The sequence below is a fragment of the Larimichthys crocea genome, chromosome IX (assembly GCF_000972845.2).
Source record: "Larimichthys crocea isolate SSNF chromosome IX, L_crocea_2.0, whole genome shotgun sequence".
Taxonomy (NCBI): Eukaryota; Metazoa; Chordata; class Actinopteri; family Sciaenidae; genus Larimichthys; species Larimichthys crocea.
Window position 1 is genome coordinate 4,150,661 of NC_040019.1, and position 16,572 is coordinate 4,167,232.

General features: G+C 41.9%; 1 protein-coding gene across 2 annotated transcripts in view; it reads right to left on the reverse strand.

The window, feature by feature from the left end:
• The window catches only part of col5a1 (procollagen, type V, alpha 1), a 71,499-nt gene that overhangs the window by 18,709 nt on the left and 36,218 nt on the right, over window positions 1-16,572 (reverse strand). For both annotated transcript variants that reach the window (XM_019269066.2, XM_027282035.1), the window contains exons 9-32: window positions 16,494-16,550; window positions 14,999-15,040; window positions 14,323-14,385; window positions 14,137-14,211; window positions 12,204-12,296; window positions 11,708-11,764; window positions 11,475-11,528; window positions 11,154-11,207; window positions 10,944-10,997; window positions 10,756-10,809; window positions 10,593-10,646; window positions 10,077-10,121; window positions 9,308-9,361; window positions 8,772-8,816; window positions 7,909-7,962; window positions 7,774-7,818; window positions 6,789-6,842; window positions 5,728-5,772; window positions 5,463-5,516; window positions 4,646-4,690; window positions 4,265-4,318; window positions 1,901-2,008; window positions 740-793; window positions 244-297 (exon numbers count right to left, since the gene is read on the reverse strand). In XM_019269066.2, coding sequence (XP_019124611.1) covers window positions 244-297; window positions 740-793; window positions 1,901-2,008; window positions 4,265-4,318; window positions 4,646-4,690; window positions 5,463-5,516; window positions 5,728-5,772; window positions 6,789-6,842; window positions 7,774-7,818; window positions 7,909-7,962; window positions 8,772-8,816; window positions 9,308-9,361; window positions 10,077-10,121; window positions 10,593-10,646; window positions 10,756-10,809; window positions 10,944-10,997; window positions 11,154-11,207; window positions 11,475-11,528; window positions 11,708-11,764; window positions 12,204-12,296; window positions 14,137-14,211; window positions 14,323-14,385; window positions 14,999-15,040; window positions 16,494-16,550 — 1,368 coding nt within the window. The remainder of the gene's footprint in view (window positions 1-243; window positions 298-739; window positions 794-1,900; window positions 2,009-4,264; window positions 4,319-4,645; window positions 4,691-5,462; window positions 5,517-5,727; window positions 5,773-6,788; window positions 6,843-7,773; window positions 7,819-7,908; window positions 7,963-8,771; window positions 8,817-9,307; window positions 9,362-10,076; window positions 10,122-10,592; window positions 10,647-10,755; window positions 10,810-10,943; window positions 10,998-11,153; window positions 11,208-11,474; window positions 11,529-11,707; window positions 11,765-12,203; window positions 12,297-14,136; window positions 14,212-14,322; window positions 14,386-14,998; window positions 15,041-16,493; window positions 16,551-16,572) is intronic.

Here is a 16,572-nt window from a genome sequence, read left to right on the forward strand (position 1 = left end):
CTCAAGCCCCACAGAGTGATAAACAATGCTTTTGGTAGTATGAAACGAGTTGTGTAAGTGGTAATGAAGAAGGAATGCAATTGTCTTTCCGTCCTTTGTGAAAATCTTTATTTTAGGGCCCATGCAACTTCCTCTAGGTTGATAAATCTGGAACAGGGACAGGAGCCTGTCTCCACCGCTTCGGCAGTATTGATCCAACCCTTATAGGAATGAGAAGAATAATAAGAAGTCTATCTGACATACCCGAGTTCCTTTCTCTCCATTGGCGCCAGGGAAACCTTGGAAACCTTGAGATCCCTGTGTGTGAGAAAGGGAGCAATTAATCATTTGAGAAACAAACCTTAAATATTAAATCCCTTGTTTATTCCCAGAGATATCCCAGTGAGTGCATTAATGCAACAGGAGATTAAGTGCGCCACAAATAAAAGGAGATTGGGGGGGCTGACACCAAAAAGCCATATTCAAATCCACCGCTCTTTGATCAAGGAGCTTCAAGCATGTCCAGTTGTCAGACAGTGGCTTTGCCTCAGAGAGCCTCAAAGAATTAGCCATCAAAAGTTCAGCACAGCAGCTCTCACACACGTGTATGCATTTTATATTCTCTTTCAAATACGCACAGAAACACGCATGTGCGTAGTGAGCGTTTGGGGAAATAAAATGCACCCCATTGGGTTTTCAGGTAACTCTATACTGAAATCTGACAATATTGTTTTAGCATTACATGTGTGTGCACAATTACCTTTGGTCCTTGTCTTCCTGGGTATCCTGGCAATCCGGGAACTCCAAGTTTACCCTGTAAATGAAAAAAAAAAACAAATTTCTTTGTAGATTCACTTCAAGGACTTTTCCAGCAATTTAGTTTTCATAAAGCTGGAAACAGATTAAAAAGCTTTATGGTCAAAACTGATTCAGAAGAAGCGGAGATATGCAGGACTTTTAATCTCAAGTGTGGGTCAAGCTCCATAAATGCTGGATCCTACTGAATGCCCTAACCACCCAGCTGACATCATCCTGTCATCACGTCTCTTTAAAGCTTCTCTTTTTTAGTTGAATCCAAATACAAGACAAGCAGACTGCGTCCAGCCCCGCATCATACGACATGTGTGGATGTTAACTGTTAACAGTAGCCTGACTGGAGTTGTAAAACTACATTAAAACATGAAGAAGCAACTGCTAAACACGAGGAGCATTTATTAGAACCAGCTCAGGGTTTGAATGTTGAAATGTTGACTGCTGTGCAGGCTCTAACTGATGAACGGTCATGAAAATGACTCAACCGTTGCCTCATGTGTGATCCAGATAGAGTCTTCATCTATAATGCAGGGTTAGTGCCATAATGCAGCAATTGAGAATGGCAACAAGAAGCTCACTATAAGGACAATAAATATATGCGCACAACTTTGGCTTATGACTAAATCAGGCTGTGTACGAGTTTGTTAGTGCAGTCTCAGTCGATCAGTCAATCAACATCTATTCAAGCCCATTTTAAGCGTTTACTGAAAGGCCACAAAGAGGCTGCATCCTCCTTAAAAGAATGAATGAATGATTTTTTAAACCAGAAAAACAGTTTTGTCAAAGTATTGTCAGTAACAGCGGACATACTGTTCCATTTAACAATAACCAATGTTAAGAACTGAATCCATTTTATTCTCCCAGCTGGTTCAAGAGCAGCAGCAAAGAAAAATCTATTTTTGTTCAGAAGAAAACGATTGGAAAAACAATTTTCCTTCTTATATCCTGCTGAGCTATCATCAAAGATCAAACATGACTGATGATAGGGGGAAAAAAAAAATGAAACACAATTTTTAAATTCTGTTTTATCAGTCAGTACAAAATGGACACGGACACGGTATCTGTGGTATATCTGTGTTTTGGTTGTAGAAGCCAAAAAGGAGCTTACCTTCTCACCACTGGGGCCAAGAGGTCCGGCATCTCCTGGGAGACCTGAGCGACCCTTTGGTCCCTCGGGACCATCTTCTCCTCTGGGTCCAGCTGATCCAAGCTCTCCCTGGAAAACACAGAAAGCACAAAAGGAAAATTTCACATGCCTTATATTTAAACATGATGTGTGAACACACACTGGTACAAACATTTTCTAATTGAATTCATCCTCACAGCTAACACGTGGACTTTTCTTGTAAACAGTGTTTCTTTGAAGCCTAACAAACATGTCGGATGTATTTCATCATAAAAAAAATCTAAATGAATTAGCAAAACAATTTTCATATATTTAATATCATAATTGTTTAGATCATATATACATCAGCTAGTACTTTTCTTCTTTCCTGCCTTTCGCCATGTTTCTGGGCTCATTACTGCCACCAGCTGTCAATCAGTTAAAACACCACACTACCCTCTCCAGTAGCCAGGAGTGTTCATCGACACATGCATATGCTTGTCCTGACATGTATACTAGCCAAGACATGCAAACCCAAACTGGGACCACTCATAATTCTGCTAGTGGTTAAAAAAAAAATCTACAGTGTACCTTCTAAAGGTCTGAATATCTATTTTCTCAATCAGCTTTTTTTTGGTCCTTATATTGGTCTGAAATGGGCAGGGTTCAGTCTGAAAGCAGCGATGTCAAGTATTTCCATGCACCCATCAGGATTTCATAACATTTGAATTACAGTTATGACACCACCAATCAAATCTGATCCTACTTAAACTCCACCTTAAATTGTTTTCAGGGGCGCTAATTGCAAGGACATGAATATATGTCAAGACTAATCATAAGGGCGACTAATATGGCAATCATTTTCTCTTAACTGATCAGTTGTTTAGTCCATAAAATGGTCAAACATGTTGATCACTGTTTCCAAAAGCCCAATCTGATGTCCTCAAATGTCTTGTTTTGTCCACAACCCAAAGACAGTGTGTTTGTTATCATAGAGGACTAAAGAAACCAGAAAATATTCACATTTTAAAAGCTGTAATCAGAAAACAAAAATGACTATGACTATTACTTGATTATCCAAATAATATATAATAATACACTATTAAACAAAACTTTGATAATAGTAAAAAAGAAGTGAAAATCCATACTCTACAGCTTCATATTCATATATATTTTCATTCGAGTCACGAGTAAAACACATTTTTCTTCTTGAGAAAACAAGTCAGGGTAATTCCGGTCGCCCTTTGTGAGCGTCGAGTTGCTTAAAGAAGCACGTATGGCTATTGTCCCTTGCTGCCTGCCCCTCAAAGCAGTTAGCGGTCCTATTATTGCTTCTCTCTGTACGTGTGCTCCACTTCTAGCAGGACACACACTAAATGACAAGAGTACAAACTCGCTCTGACAACCAGTCGCTGCTGCTGAGACCCAGTGGTGTGTGAAAGGTATCTAGTTAAAGGCCTGTGCGGGGTTGCACAGCAAGCAAGCGAGTGCGCATGCACACCAACACTCGAGTACACATGAAACGGCGTCAGGCAAACTGTACTTGACTCGCACTTGCGAGCTCATCAAAGAGAGCACTTTAAATTGAGTGCACACATACACACACACACACACACACACACTTTTCATAGGCATCGTTAAAAATGAGTCATTCAGATTCTAGTCCATGTGGGTCTACTCGAGAGCAGAGGGCCTTCTCAAATCCTTGCTTTCATCTGGATCTGCTACATCTCCAGAGGAAAACAGGCTGCAGCCCCATGTCTCTCTCTCGAGTTTGAAGGGGTTTAAAGTGCCATTGATTTCTCCTTCCTTTCTGTACTATAGACAGCCTGGTCAGGGACTCTGGGTTTTTGATGTTTGAAGTGCAGGCTAGGGCAAAGTATGTTTCTCACTGTAAAAGACTGTTTTCCTGCTACTTGACATTATAAACCCCTAATGCAGTTTGGGGAAAGAAGCTGTTTTCTGTGTACACCTGTCAAACTCAGGGTTTTTTTCTCCGAACGCTGTAGAGGTTTAGACCGACAGGAACGTGGCGGAGGGGGACAGAAAAGGGAGTTAGAAACTGCTCGTTTAAACGTACACACACACAGAAACAGACACACAACAGCTGGAAATACTGACAACATCTTGTGTTTGCTTGTTACCCACAATCCCACAGCAGTCACAGAGGATTAGACCATAAGGGGCATGTCAGGAATCATTGCTACTTTCACCTTGTTCAGGTAAAGGTCACTCCCGACAACGCTAAGCCCCCCAAAAACAATTATGAGCGCAGACGCTGCTGTCGTCGGATTAGTTTAATTCATTTGAATGTTTCCCGCGCCCCGCGATGTGATTCAGCACAATATATAAACAAAGAAGCCTTACCCTGTCGCCCTTGATACCCATATCTCCCTTGAAGCCAGGGAAGCCGTCTTCTCCCTGGCAAGAGAATAGGAGGAGACAAGAAGAGGTGAGGATGTAACAAAGGAGAACGAACGGGATAATGCAGGTGCTGAAGCCATGTGTGTGGCATTCACGCACACGCACACTGATGCGGAGTCTTGGCGAGATGCCCTGTTGCCATAGAAACTCTAGATTGTCTTTTTTTTTCCTTCTTTTGTACAGGCAAAATTCAGATCAGACTTAACAGGATTTGACTTAGATTATCATTAGCAACTAACACCTCGTGTAAATGTAACGTTTGGTATAATTCATAAAATTCTATCAAAATCTCTTCCTTTCACGTCAACTTTTTTAAAGTCTCACCTTTTCACCCTTATTTCCTTTAAGGCCGCGTACGCCGTCGGCTCCCTGTGATGCAAGAACAGACAGGTGTTACAGGCTGAAAGAGTTTATATTGGACAAAGAGATTGAAGCTGAATTGTAGAGTGTTCAATCCCACTATGCAAGGGAGCATACAGTTTTATTTTAAAACAAGGCTGCAAAGTCGGAAATGTCATCTGATGTAGCTGATAGTACTATACAGGAAACACACCCTAATGGATGCATTTAGACGTGTTTGTCTTTAGTTCATCCGCAAAAGCATTTAAAATCCTCTCAGCTCCTTTTCTTGGCCATTCATCTCATCTTCCCAGAGAGGGAAGACACTCTGGCCACGACTGTTAGCTCCAAGTCAAGCCACTGTGTGTGATCCCTTCTCTCAGTGGAAAGCTTTAATGATCGGATCAATCGTGCCCTCTTGCCAAGATTTTATTTGATGGGATTTAGTTTCTCTTGGTTTTATCAGCTTCCTGATGACAGCAAACAAAGAGGAGCGACGTGCGCCTCGACCCGTTATTGGCCACCGTGATTGACCTTCCCGCCACCTTATGTCAGCAAAGTGATGTAATTTTAAAAGGATGACTTCTCCTGCCTTAATCTTTGCATCACTTTGTTTGTCTCTGCGACAAAATCAGAGGGCAGTGACACACACGTTTCCTCTTTTATAAGAGGTAATGTAGCAGGAAAGTCTTTTAATTTGTTCAAGTATTTTATTAAGATAACGGGTGTTAATTTCAGGGTACCGGTAACTGATGATCTTGCAAACAAATTTACAAGTACTAGATCTTCCTCTTCATCTTACCTTCACACCTCGGGGTCCAGGATAACCAATTGGTCCTTGAGGGCCAGCAGGGCCCTGTGGAGAGAGATGTTTGGTGAGACCTTGTAGCACACACACACACAATTACAGTACACACATGCACCCACAGCGCTACTGATATCTACACTAATGCAAAATGTTTTATGCAAATGTGTCTGAACTAGGACAAAAAAGGAGGAGAAAAGCAGAAATAAATTCATAAAAGAACAAATCAAAGCAAGCTCCAGAGGTACGAGGAAAAACTTACCATGTGTCCTTTCTCTCCATTAGGCCCCTCCTTTCCAGGGTGACCCTGTGAATTATTAACAGAAATATTATTGCATCTCATTTCAGGGTAATTACCACCATAAATACTACAACACCCCCGATGACTGAGGGATTAAGTTGTAAAACTATGGGAACGCGTATCGAGCAGGAAAATTGGAATCAGGGCCTTTGGAGTTCAATCTCATTTGGGATTTTTATCCTTAATGCATAGTATTAAAGAGGCACTACCAGCTATTACTGTGCTCTAAGAGCCAAGACTGACGTTCTGGGACTGAACATGCATGCGCACAAACGCACATCTAATATGGATGTCCGGTAAAAAAGAAGAAAAAAATTAGATCGGAAGGAAATTGACTGCAATACTCATGAGACAAAGGAGGTCTGTAAAGACTCTGATGCCGCTTTTAGCTATGTGAGAGAGGATGGAGAAGGAAATAAATACTAGAGAGGAGAGAAATGAGGGGCGGGGTGGAAGTATTGACTTTGAAAGAGAGAATATTACAGTTGATGGAAGATGCAACAAATGGATGAATAAAAAAAAATAAAAAAAAGCTGAGTGTGTAAATGGAAGAATTATTTCCACTCCAAAAAAGGCTATTAAAGGACCAGGGGACCACTCTCCTATATCTCTTTCTCCTCTTGTTTTTTTTTTTTTTTAAACACACCATCATTTTTTTTCTTTCACTGCCGTCATTCATATTTCACGGCCTCCCTCGTCTCTGCCTTTCTTAAGGTGCCACCTGGTGCCACATCTGCCATTAGTGCAGGTGTTTTCTGTGCGGTCTGCTGCAGCAGAGATGGGGAATAAAGTGTTTGCATGTATATGTCTGTGTGTGGGCGGGTTGTTCCGCTCTTACACAGCTGCGCTAATGCGTTGTACCCACACATATGTTTCATCCGAATAATGAACTCATCTCATCTGTGTTAAGTGTTTTTTTAAAATCCATGTACTGCTTTGTTGTTTCTCACAGTTATAGCCAGTCATAAAGAGGCTCTTTTATTTGCATACGTTTCTCTAGATGTGTGGGCGTATAGACTCACCGGAGGTCCATCAGCTCCTGGCATTCCTGGCAAGCCAGGCTTTCCAGTAGGACCCTAGATAGAAGACGAGACAAAATGCAAAATGTCAGGGCAAATAAGACATCACGAAGTAGGTCAACACAGTAATCAAAGGTTATAGGCGTCACAAAAGAGACACTAGACTTGTGTATTGGAGTTGTAACATGCTCACAACAACAATGCTAACATACACGCACCATTTTAGTTGAAGTGAGTGAGTGAAATTGAGCATGGTATTATTCTAGAGTTTGGTAATTAGCAAAGAATACAGATGAGGGTTTATGGGAATATTAGTTTTAGAAATATTTGTATTGGACAAATTAAATTTCGAGTTCATCCTGTGTACCGTGCACCAAAGTTAATGGTCCATCAACAGATTTAGTGACGCATTAAATCCTAGATTGCAAAATGGCTATTTTATTATTATTAAATCATCCACATCATCCTGTAGGTCTGTGATGAATGATGGCCCATCAACCTGGGCCTCTGATCACTTATCTGCACCAACATATTCAAATAAATAATCTTCTTTTTATTCAGCTTTCTCCAAAAGGCCACAGCCTTCTGATATTCGATGTCATGTAAAACATAATGCCTACTATTATTCCTCTTTAACTTCCAACCGTTCAATAATAGACTGAACACCCTCCGTTTAAGCAGGCAGATGTGATTTAGCTAAAATTGGATTATAATGTATCAGGATTAAAATCTATCTGTATTGTCTACTAGGCACTATTTGGTCCTGTGTGGGGATGGGAATGTGTTTGCATAATAGTGTGATAAGCATTTGGAACTGAATTAGATAGCAGCTTGGCTCTCAGCTCATGTAAATGAATGAGACAATTTCCTGCAATTTTATAGAATTGGGGGTTTGTTATTTATTAACATTTTATCAAGTTGGCGTTTTTTTTTTCATCTTTTTTTTCTGTGGAGTTGCAAAAATGTGTGCGATCATGTGATATCTTACCTTCTCTCCTGGAGGTCCGATGGCTCCTTGGGGTCCAGGAAGTCCCTGCGGAGAGGACACACACAATGCTCAGGATGATTTTTACATGATGGATGAGAGACAGATCTAATGTCAGACAACCTGTTTATCACTGACCTGGGCACCTGGGTTGCCTTGCTGTCCGGGAGGTCCTGGCTCTCCTTGAGGTCCCTGGAACAAAACAAAAAAAAAGACGACAATTTTAGAAATCTCATTATAAATACGAAGATTGATCACTTTATTTACTTGAGTTAAACATCCCATGTGAAGGGAAGAGTGATTTGTCACTCCATATGCTCCATTAGAAGTGAAATGTTGCACTCAACAGATATAAATTAGAAGCCGTCCAACAGCGCATCGCTGCATTATCACCTTCTTACACATGAACAGGCCATAACTTTCAGATAAACAGCATGATATCTTGCTCTTGCTCAAGGCAGGAGACACACATTAACAGTAGACATTCTGACACAGACTTTCTTAAAGGAAAGAAACTACTACAAAACACCTTTCCTTTCAGATAACTGGCAATCAATTATGTTACCCCGGTCCGAGAGTCTGGGAAAGCTGTTGATCTTCCATCCCCACCTAGTTGGAACATCCTCAGCAGAACAGACAAGCTGCTGCAGCCAGGTATCCTCTCATTATAGCTAGGCGCTACGAGAAATTGACCTGGGATGATACAACTGGCCATGGCGGACTGCTCAAATGGATCTAAACACAGTCGGTCTATTCTTCATTATCTGCTAAGTATCTCCTGATTGTACTGGTGTCTGTTGTGTGTGTGTGAGTGTGTAAGAGAGAGGGCCCATGAGGCAATGCCGTGGATAAAAGAAAGAAAGAAAGAAAGAACATGGTGTATTTTTAGACTGTGACAGTTGTGTGTGTTGTGTTTTTTTTTTTAGGTTTTATCCTAGAAATGAACAGCGACTGACTAGAGACAGAATATAAGCAATTGAAATAATGCCAGCTTCACTTACGATGTTTCCTTTGGGTCCAGATTGACCGTCCATTCCAGTAACGCCCTACAGCAGAGGAGACAAACACAACATTTAGGGACATATACTGAGAAGCTGGGATTTTGGATACACAATTGTAGCTCTTAAATTGATGAAGTTCAAAAGGTGTTCGTGTGGCTTTTGCATCTATGCATGTATGCATGAATATGAGTGTATAATTTATTGTATTTTGGGTTTCTGACATCCTGCGCAGGATCAAAATAAGCTGCTCGATTGATGCGCCCTGTCCTTATTAAATGAAATCTGTTGAAACAATATAAGCATTAGATTTAAGCTTCACTCCGCCGTAGACGCTGTTTGCGACTCTTTGTGTATGCTGTCTGAAATATATTGAGTTTTGTATTTCCCCGAGGAGGTTGTTTGCAGTGTCTTTTTGTTCTTGTTGTCTATGAGCTGGCAAAAAAACAAAAAAACAAACAAAAAAATGGATTCTGCTCTCTAAATAGTAAATCTATGGTAACAGCATGGATATGAAAAGGTGGGAGGAGAAGACTCACAGGGGGTCCAGGAGGTCCCTGAGGTCCTTTTGGTCCAAGCAAACCACGGGGCCCCTAGGAAACAAGAAGGAAAATGAGATTTAGAATGATATGGCACCTGTGAAAGGACTGATGAATAATTAAACACGTTCAGCTAAACCGAGTTTCGAAATTATACTTCTGGAAACAACCCGACTTCCCAAATGTCCTTGAGGATATTCAGTCAGTGAGGGGAAGCTGCTGAAACCCTGTCTTTTTTCTTTTTTTCTTTTACTACACATTCCTCACAGCTATGCCTATCAAACATTACTTTGAATTTGCTGTGCTTTGCCTCACAGCTACAGTTACCTAACAAGACGTATTGTCCTGACAGTGTGAATTCAAACCAATGTAGCACACCCTGGTGGACAAAAGAAGTCATAACAGCAGATATCAAGAGCTTTCTGACGGTGTCTCCTTTCCTGTCTCTCTCCTCCTCTGTGGGGAATATCCCGCCTGAGATAGTGGGAAGCTTTTATAACAAGCTTCATGTGAGCTGCCTACATTTCTCACCTCTTGTATAGATGAAGCACGAGCAAACGCCTCATCATCGTACACTTTCCAGCAGCATAATGCAAGAAAATAAAAAATAAATCACTTTATATGAATATGAACAGCGGCTGCAGTCTGCTGCTGATGTATGAAATCATCAGGCCATATGATGTCCTGATGAGAGCGGACCCCGAGCTCTCAGCTCTATCATACAATCTCTCAGTGTAAGGCTTGAATGGTAATATATGTGATCACTCACTGGTTCACCAGGAAGTCCCCTGGGTCCGATCTCTCCATCATCTCCCTGGGAAAGAGAGAGAACGGTTCAGAATGTGGAGCAAACGGTGAATGATAATGGAGGTGGGAGAAAGTGAGGATGTGTGAGTGTTGCGGGGGAGCTAGAGATAATGGGAAGGCACAAAGGAAGAGCAGGGGGAAAGAGGGGATCAGGTTGCATCAGCTGTGGGTAATGAGGATGGGTGGAGGTGGAGATTAGAAGCAGATAAAGGTTTGCAGAGATCCAAAAAATATTAAGGAGAGAAATGAGTGAGAAAGAGGAGAGTGAGTAGTGGAAGTGGAAATTTGGGTGTTGGCAAAAAGGTGAGTTTGGTAAGATGAGATCTATTCTACCTAGAGTCATTTCTGCCTTTCTGCAGCATAACAACAGTAAAGGGATGGGATAGACACAAGCATGCACCTCTTTCAGGCTTTTAGGCTCATATAACTGATTTAAAATAAAGGACAACATAAGTGCAAAATCAGATTTTTTTTTTACCCTCTCTCCATCCTCTCCAGTAGCACCGGGAGGTCCAGAAGGGCCAGGTTCACCCTTTAACAACAGGCATTTGGATTTAACAATGGCACACATTAAAAGAAAATACACACACTTTGCACGCGATACATAGAAACACTTTTCATAACACCACGAAACAACTCACCCTGTGTCCTTTTTCACCAGGTAGTCCAGCCAGACCATCAAAGCCTCTGTCTCCCTGAAGAACAAAGAAAAAAACAAAAAAAAACAAGTTGCATACCTTTTGTGCACGCTTCAAACACACACTTTTTCAAACTGGCATTATGAGATATGGCACATTGAGGTTCGTTATGAATGTGCCAGAGCGATTACCTTGGGTCCAGACTGTCCTGGCATGCCCCTGGCACCGTCGGATCCAGGACGACCCTGTAAAAATAACAAGTTACATAACACTTCTGCTAAGAGATGAGTAGAATCACGAATACACAATGAAGACTGGAATATAAACTACTCTGTACGAGTATCAGATACGTGATACGTTGCGTGCTTTGCTGTTCTCAACTTGCTTTGTGTCATGCTTACCCTTCTGCCGGGCTTTCCAGAGGGTCCTGGGGATCCCAAAGGACCACGAGGTCCCTAAAACAAAAATATAACTTATAAAACGTGTATCAAACTCAGAGTTGTTATTTTATTCTTCTTTATATTTCCACCTTGGAAATTAAATACTTACAAAAGAAAGGTTGCACATTAGTTTGCTTTTTAGTGTACAAAAATGCTTCGTTAGAGCTAACGAACTACTACAACAATGAATTGAAACAATGAAGTATTTCTCAAACTTAGTTGTTTTTGTTTTTCGGAAATTATTTAAAAAAAAAAAACATTTCTGAGTTTTATATCTCGTACCTGAGGACCAGACTCTCCAGACTCTCCCTTCAGTCCTGATACACCAGGAGGACCCTGAGAAGAAAGAAACAGAATTACAGAACTAATACAAGCGTTCAATTCAGCTGTAAACTGTTTGTATATTCACTTTGTGTGCTGCTCGCTCCAATAACTGCTAATCAAATTTATTTTTTACTTCAAATTTCTATTGATTTTGAGTCTGTGCGTGCCGTGAGGTGATTCGAAATACATACCAGAGGGCCAGGTCTGCCAGTCAAACCCATCGGTCCTGTAGGGCCACGCATAGCAAGCTGAACACGGGAAAGAGACGGGAGATTAGCCACACCATTAAATAAATAAATATATGAAAAACTAATCTATATAAAGGATAAAAGACCTTTAGCTGATGTATAATTAAAAATAACTGTGTGGCCGTTCAAATCAAGCATGTGTGCTTGCGAGGAACTCGCAGAGTAATGAGATGTAACAATGAAATTCAAATAATAAATACCAACGATGTATGAAAAGTGAGACACATAAAAAGCAGATGATGTAAAAAAATATATTTTATTGTTTTAGCAGCAGACTGTGGCAAATATGGCAGAGAGGGAATAAAAACATCTAAGAAAAACAATGAGATGAGGTAAAACATATTTCCACAGGAGGAGAACGTCCGTGAAATAAAGTGAAAACAAGTGTAGCACAGTCTAATACTGACTCAGTCTCATGTGTTTGTGTGTGAACTGTTACCCTAGCCTGCTGCATGATGGCCTGCATCTGGGCCTCCTGTGCTGATACAGCAGGTCCCTTCTGTCCAGAGTCACCTCCAGCGCTGAACCTGAACTATGGAGGGAATCACAGATTGGTCACTTCAGTAAAGAAGATACTAGGTCACAGTAGGCACTGACAAACAGTAAGAGAAACATGTGGGACTAAAGCTTTAGCTGCTATACAAATATTTTAAATGCTAACAATCATTTCCCAACAATATCTTTGGTGCCGTGTCCTCATCTTGAAACTATGCAACAGATGTTGAACTACAGTAATCGTCGCCAGCTGCCAAACCAGCACCATCAAAAGCTGCCTCTGCAGATCACGAGCTTCGAATTTCTACTGGCATCTGGTGGCGATAAGCCGGCATTGCACCATAGGTGAATATCCAGGCTTGTGGTGCAACACAGGTTCGTTTGGGCCAGGGATTTTCAGGTTGGATTACAAAGCATGTTCTCAGGAAAGATGACTGCTGGTAGGTTTGTAGACGCACGGCAGTTGTGGAGGATCTCACCAACACACAGAAACACTGTTACCAAGAGGCAGAATGCAGTTGATTCAGAACATCAGGGGCTGAGTCAGATCTGCTGCAGCTCACCCATCATAAATTCTGCAGAACACAAACATTTCACAACTAGTGTGCGAATACCACAGTTTCTTCTTCTTCTGATAAGATTTCTGCTGAGTATCGGCTATTTCTAAAGCAATCTCTCTATCTTAGTCATAATCAAATATATGCAGCCATTTCTTTTTTCCATGCCTGCCAGTCTGTGAGCTTTATGGTCTTTGATTCTTTCTCTCTTCTCGTCTTTTTATCGCCTTTTGTCATCATTTCTTCACTATTAATTTCTTTGCTGACATTCCTCTGCATCATTAAGCCTCGAACAGAATGTTCTGCAACATTAAACTGTTGACCAGCCAAGTCTAGACAAAGAGAGAAAGAAAAAAAGAGAGAGCTACATTATTTTCTTCACACTTTTCACACAATATCAACTTGAGTTAGAGCAGACTGTCAAGAGATGATGCATCACTCGTGGATGAATATAAGTGGGCCATTTAAGTGGGTGTTAAAAATTTGCCGTTTAACCATGCCATGATGATTCCACAATTTCATCGCTGAACCAAAGAGCTCACTGGTGAAAGAAAGAGGTAAACAACAATGAGTGTTTCTCATTATGCTTAGAGCTCAAGGATCTCAGATTTCAAGTCCCGTTTGGACACACCAGAACAAGTCGAGTTCCTGTCCAGACAGAGCTTGCGACATGGCTCAACCAGACAGCTCTGTGGACCCCCCTGAAACCGCAACTTCACATCTGTGCAACTACTCAGCTCCAACAGAGGCAGACATCTTCCAAGAACGAGGAAAAAGGAAATTAAAAAAGGTAGACGGCGTAGGAAGTCGTTAGCGCGGGCTGTACGAGTGTCACGGTGAAATCATTGGACGCAGCTGAAGCTACAGAGAGAGCCGACGGGATTGCTCCGTTTCCTGTCTGAAGCTAGACGACTTCCTGTAACGGCAACACGACAGGATGGCTTCAATTCGAGCAAGGAATGTGGAATAACTACGTCAGCTGAGAAAGTCTTATGGCCTCAAAACAAGGGTAAGCACTGCAGGTGATAGACGGGGGTTATCTCACTTACTAAACATACCACAAGGGGCTGCTAAAGCACAGATTACATTTCCAGGGGTAGATCATTAAAATGATTTCAAAGGACACCCCCTTCACCCTAAACCACATGTCACACTTACTGATGATATGATCATACTTGGCTTTAAACCAGGCTGCACAACAATATGAAGCCACATGGAAAAAGTTTTAGCGCTTTAAGAGGGGCAAACAGGAAAACTGACGGCGTTTCCTATTTTGCTATTTTTAAGTCTTTTTTTTTTAAGCAGCTATAATATACTTACAGGCAGCATCAGGACAGTTCCAGGGGGTCCTGGCAGACCATCAGCACCAGGAAGACCAGGACGACCCGGAGGACCCTTAGGCAGAAAAAAACACAAACATGAGTACAAGCACACAGCCAGATGTGGGTTTTTTTTTGTATTTTTAGAGCTATGAAAATTAATGTGACATGTACAATTCATACTCACTCTCTCTCCAGAATCTCCAGGGCCGCCTGGTGGGCCAGAAGCACCTGGGGGTCCGGGGAGACCCTATTTCGAAGCAAATAAATCTCATTTTACACACATCATACATGCACGATGCAAACACAAAGAAACAAGTCACATTTGCTCCTCTAAAGTTCTCGCCTTTATCTTGCAAAGTGGTCACACATGGGAGAAAGGAATGCATGAGGCAATATGGGACAGCCTGTTGAGCTGTAAATCCTTTGTGAGGCGCTCTTTATTTGTCTATAGCTCAACGCTTGAATGGCTGTACTCTGTGGGACTCCATCTGCAGGGTGTCAAGAGCAACTGTGTCTGAAAAATCTTCCTAGATAAATAATTTAGTTCTTCAACATCTGGGCAAGTCCATATGTCCTCAGGGGAGGGACTGTTTTGGACACTCATTTTGCATTAGAAATCAGGCAGCCAGGGATTTTCACAGCAAAGCACTGGAACTTGCATTTTCCTATCCAGAGGACATAGGCATAAACAGACTGGAAGAATGGGTGACATAACCTGTTAACAGATTTGTATGTACCAACAGAGATTACAAAGAATAATGCTTATGATCAGGAGAGGGACAGAGGGAAAGACAGGACAAACAAAAGAGGAAGAAACAAAATAACAAGAAAGAGAGTTAGAGAGAGAGACTGTTACTTACTGTTGGCCCTTCAGGCCCAGGCGGACCCTCCACCAACATTCCCTGAAACACACAAGCACAGAAAAAAAATCAGATACCACAAGAATCCTCACAGCCTCATTCATAAGTGCACGTCCGTATTGCAACAATCTCACAGTGCACAGATGCACTCACAAGTCCACTAATGCAGGGCTTTGGTTAAAGGCTTTAAGCCTTTACATGTCCCAACAGACCTGCCTATCAACCTTCCATCTCGAAGTCTTCTTGCTAAAATTAATGTACATTCCTGCCTGTCATTTCACTTCTGCTCGCAATTAATCCATGGAGAACAAGAGGTCGAACGACTGCACAGACAGAGGCAAAGACGCCCTCGGGCGCCCTCCTACCTGCAAGAAGCCGAGGGAAGCGCTCATCAAACTGAAGTGATTGTTAATTTGTTCACACTGACAGACGAGCTGTCTCATTGTGCATGCATGGAATCAGTTTATGCATTATGTGTTTTGCTTTGAAATATAGCCAGTGATAGCATCTGAAGGTGTGGACAGCTCTGCTGCTTTGTTTGTTTGCTCTGATGGTAACATTTTTTGGCTTCCTGCTATGAAGACAGAAACCCACACATTATCTAAACTCATGTGAAATATGTGACCCCAGCATTTTTTTTCCCCCCATCAACCCCCCGAGCTGTACCCACGAAACATTTCCATCATTAAATTATAACATTTCTGTGATTGATCTTTGATCTCCCCAGGTTATGCCTGTGTATCGCCTACAGTGTTCAAAAGAGACGCAGGGCGGTGATGTGTACTCAAACAGGTTCTGGAGCGGTCATCTAGGAAGTGGTTGCGGACACACGCTCCTTTCTGCTCTCGTATATAAACATAAAGACACTTAGTCACTGAGGCATGTATACTAAGTGGAGCTCAGTGACATTTGTTTGAAGCGAAACAGCTGTACCTGTATTCGAGATAGAAAATCCCATATGCGTCTGAAGTAACTTTGCAAACACACAAGAGGAGTCGTCCTCATTTTCACAATGTTACCTGTATATATGAGTGTCTGAATCAGAGTTTGGATGTGCTCCACCTGTTTGCCTTTTTAAAAAGCTTAGGTTCTTGGCAGAGAGGCTGGAAAAGTCTTTCTTTCTCCCTTTTGTTCTCCTTGTATTCCTTCCCTCCCTCCACCTCCCCGTGTGTTTACACACTACCCACAGTGTGTTTAGAGATTATTGACAATGCCTGCGTGGCTATTCTCCAAATGTTTATGCTTGTAGTCCTGATGACCAGCCAGGAGTCAGGACTTGCCCCCAGGAAACTATGGGAAAGATCTGGTTTAGGCCTCAATGAGTGTGTTTGTCCTCAGGATTGTCATTCAGAAGTGAGGGGTTGGTTTTGTGTTTAGATGTGGATCAGTCGCATGCGCTCGCAGATATAAACATCTACGCGTACACCCATGTGCACACAAGCTCACGCAGCCTGCATCTGTTGCTCAAGTATGTTGTTTAAATAGTGGTACTCACAGGCTCAATAACAGCAGGCTCTCCCTTCTGTCCTTTCTCGCCGCGAGCACCGTCGACCTACACGCCAAACACACAGAAA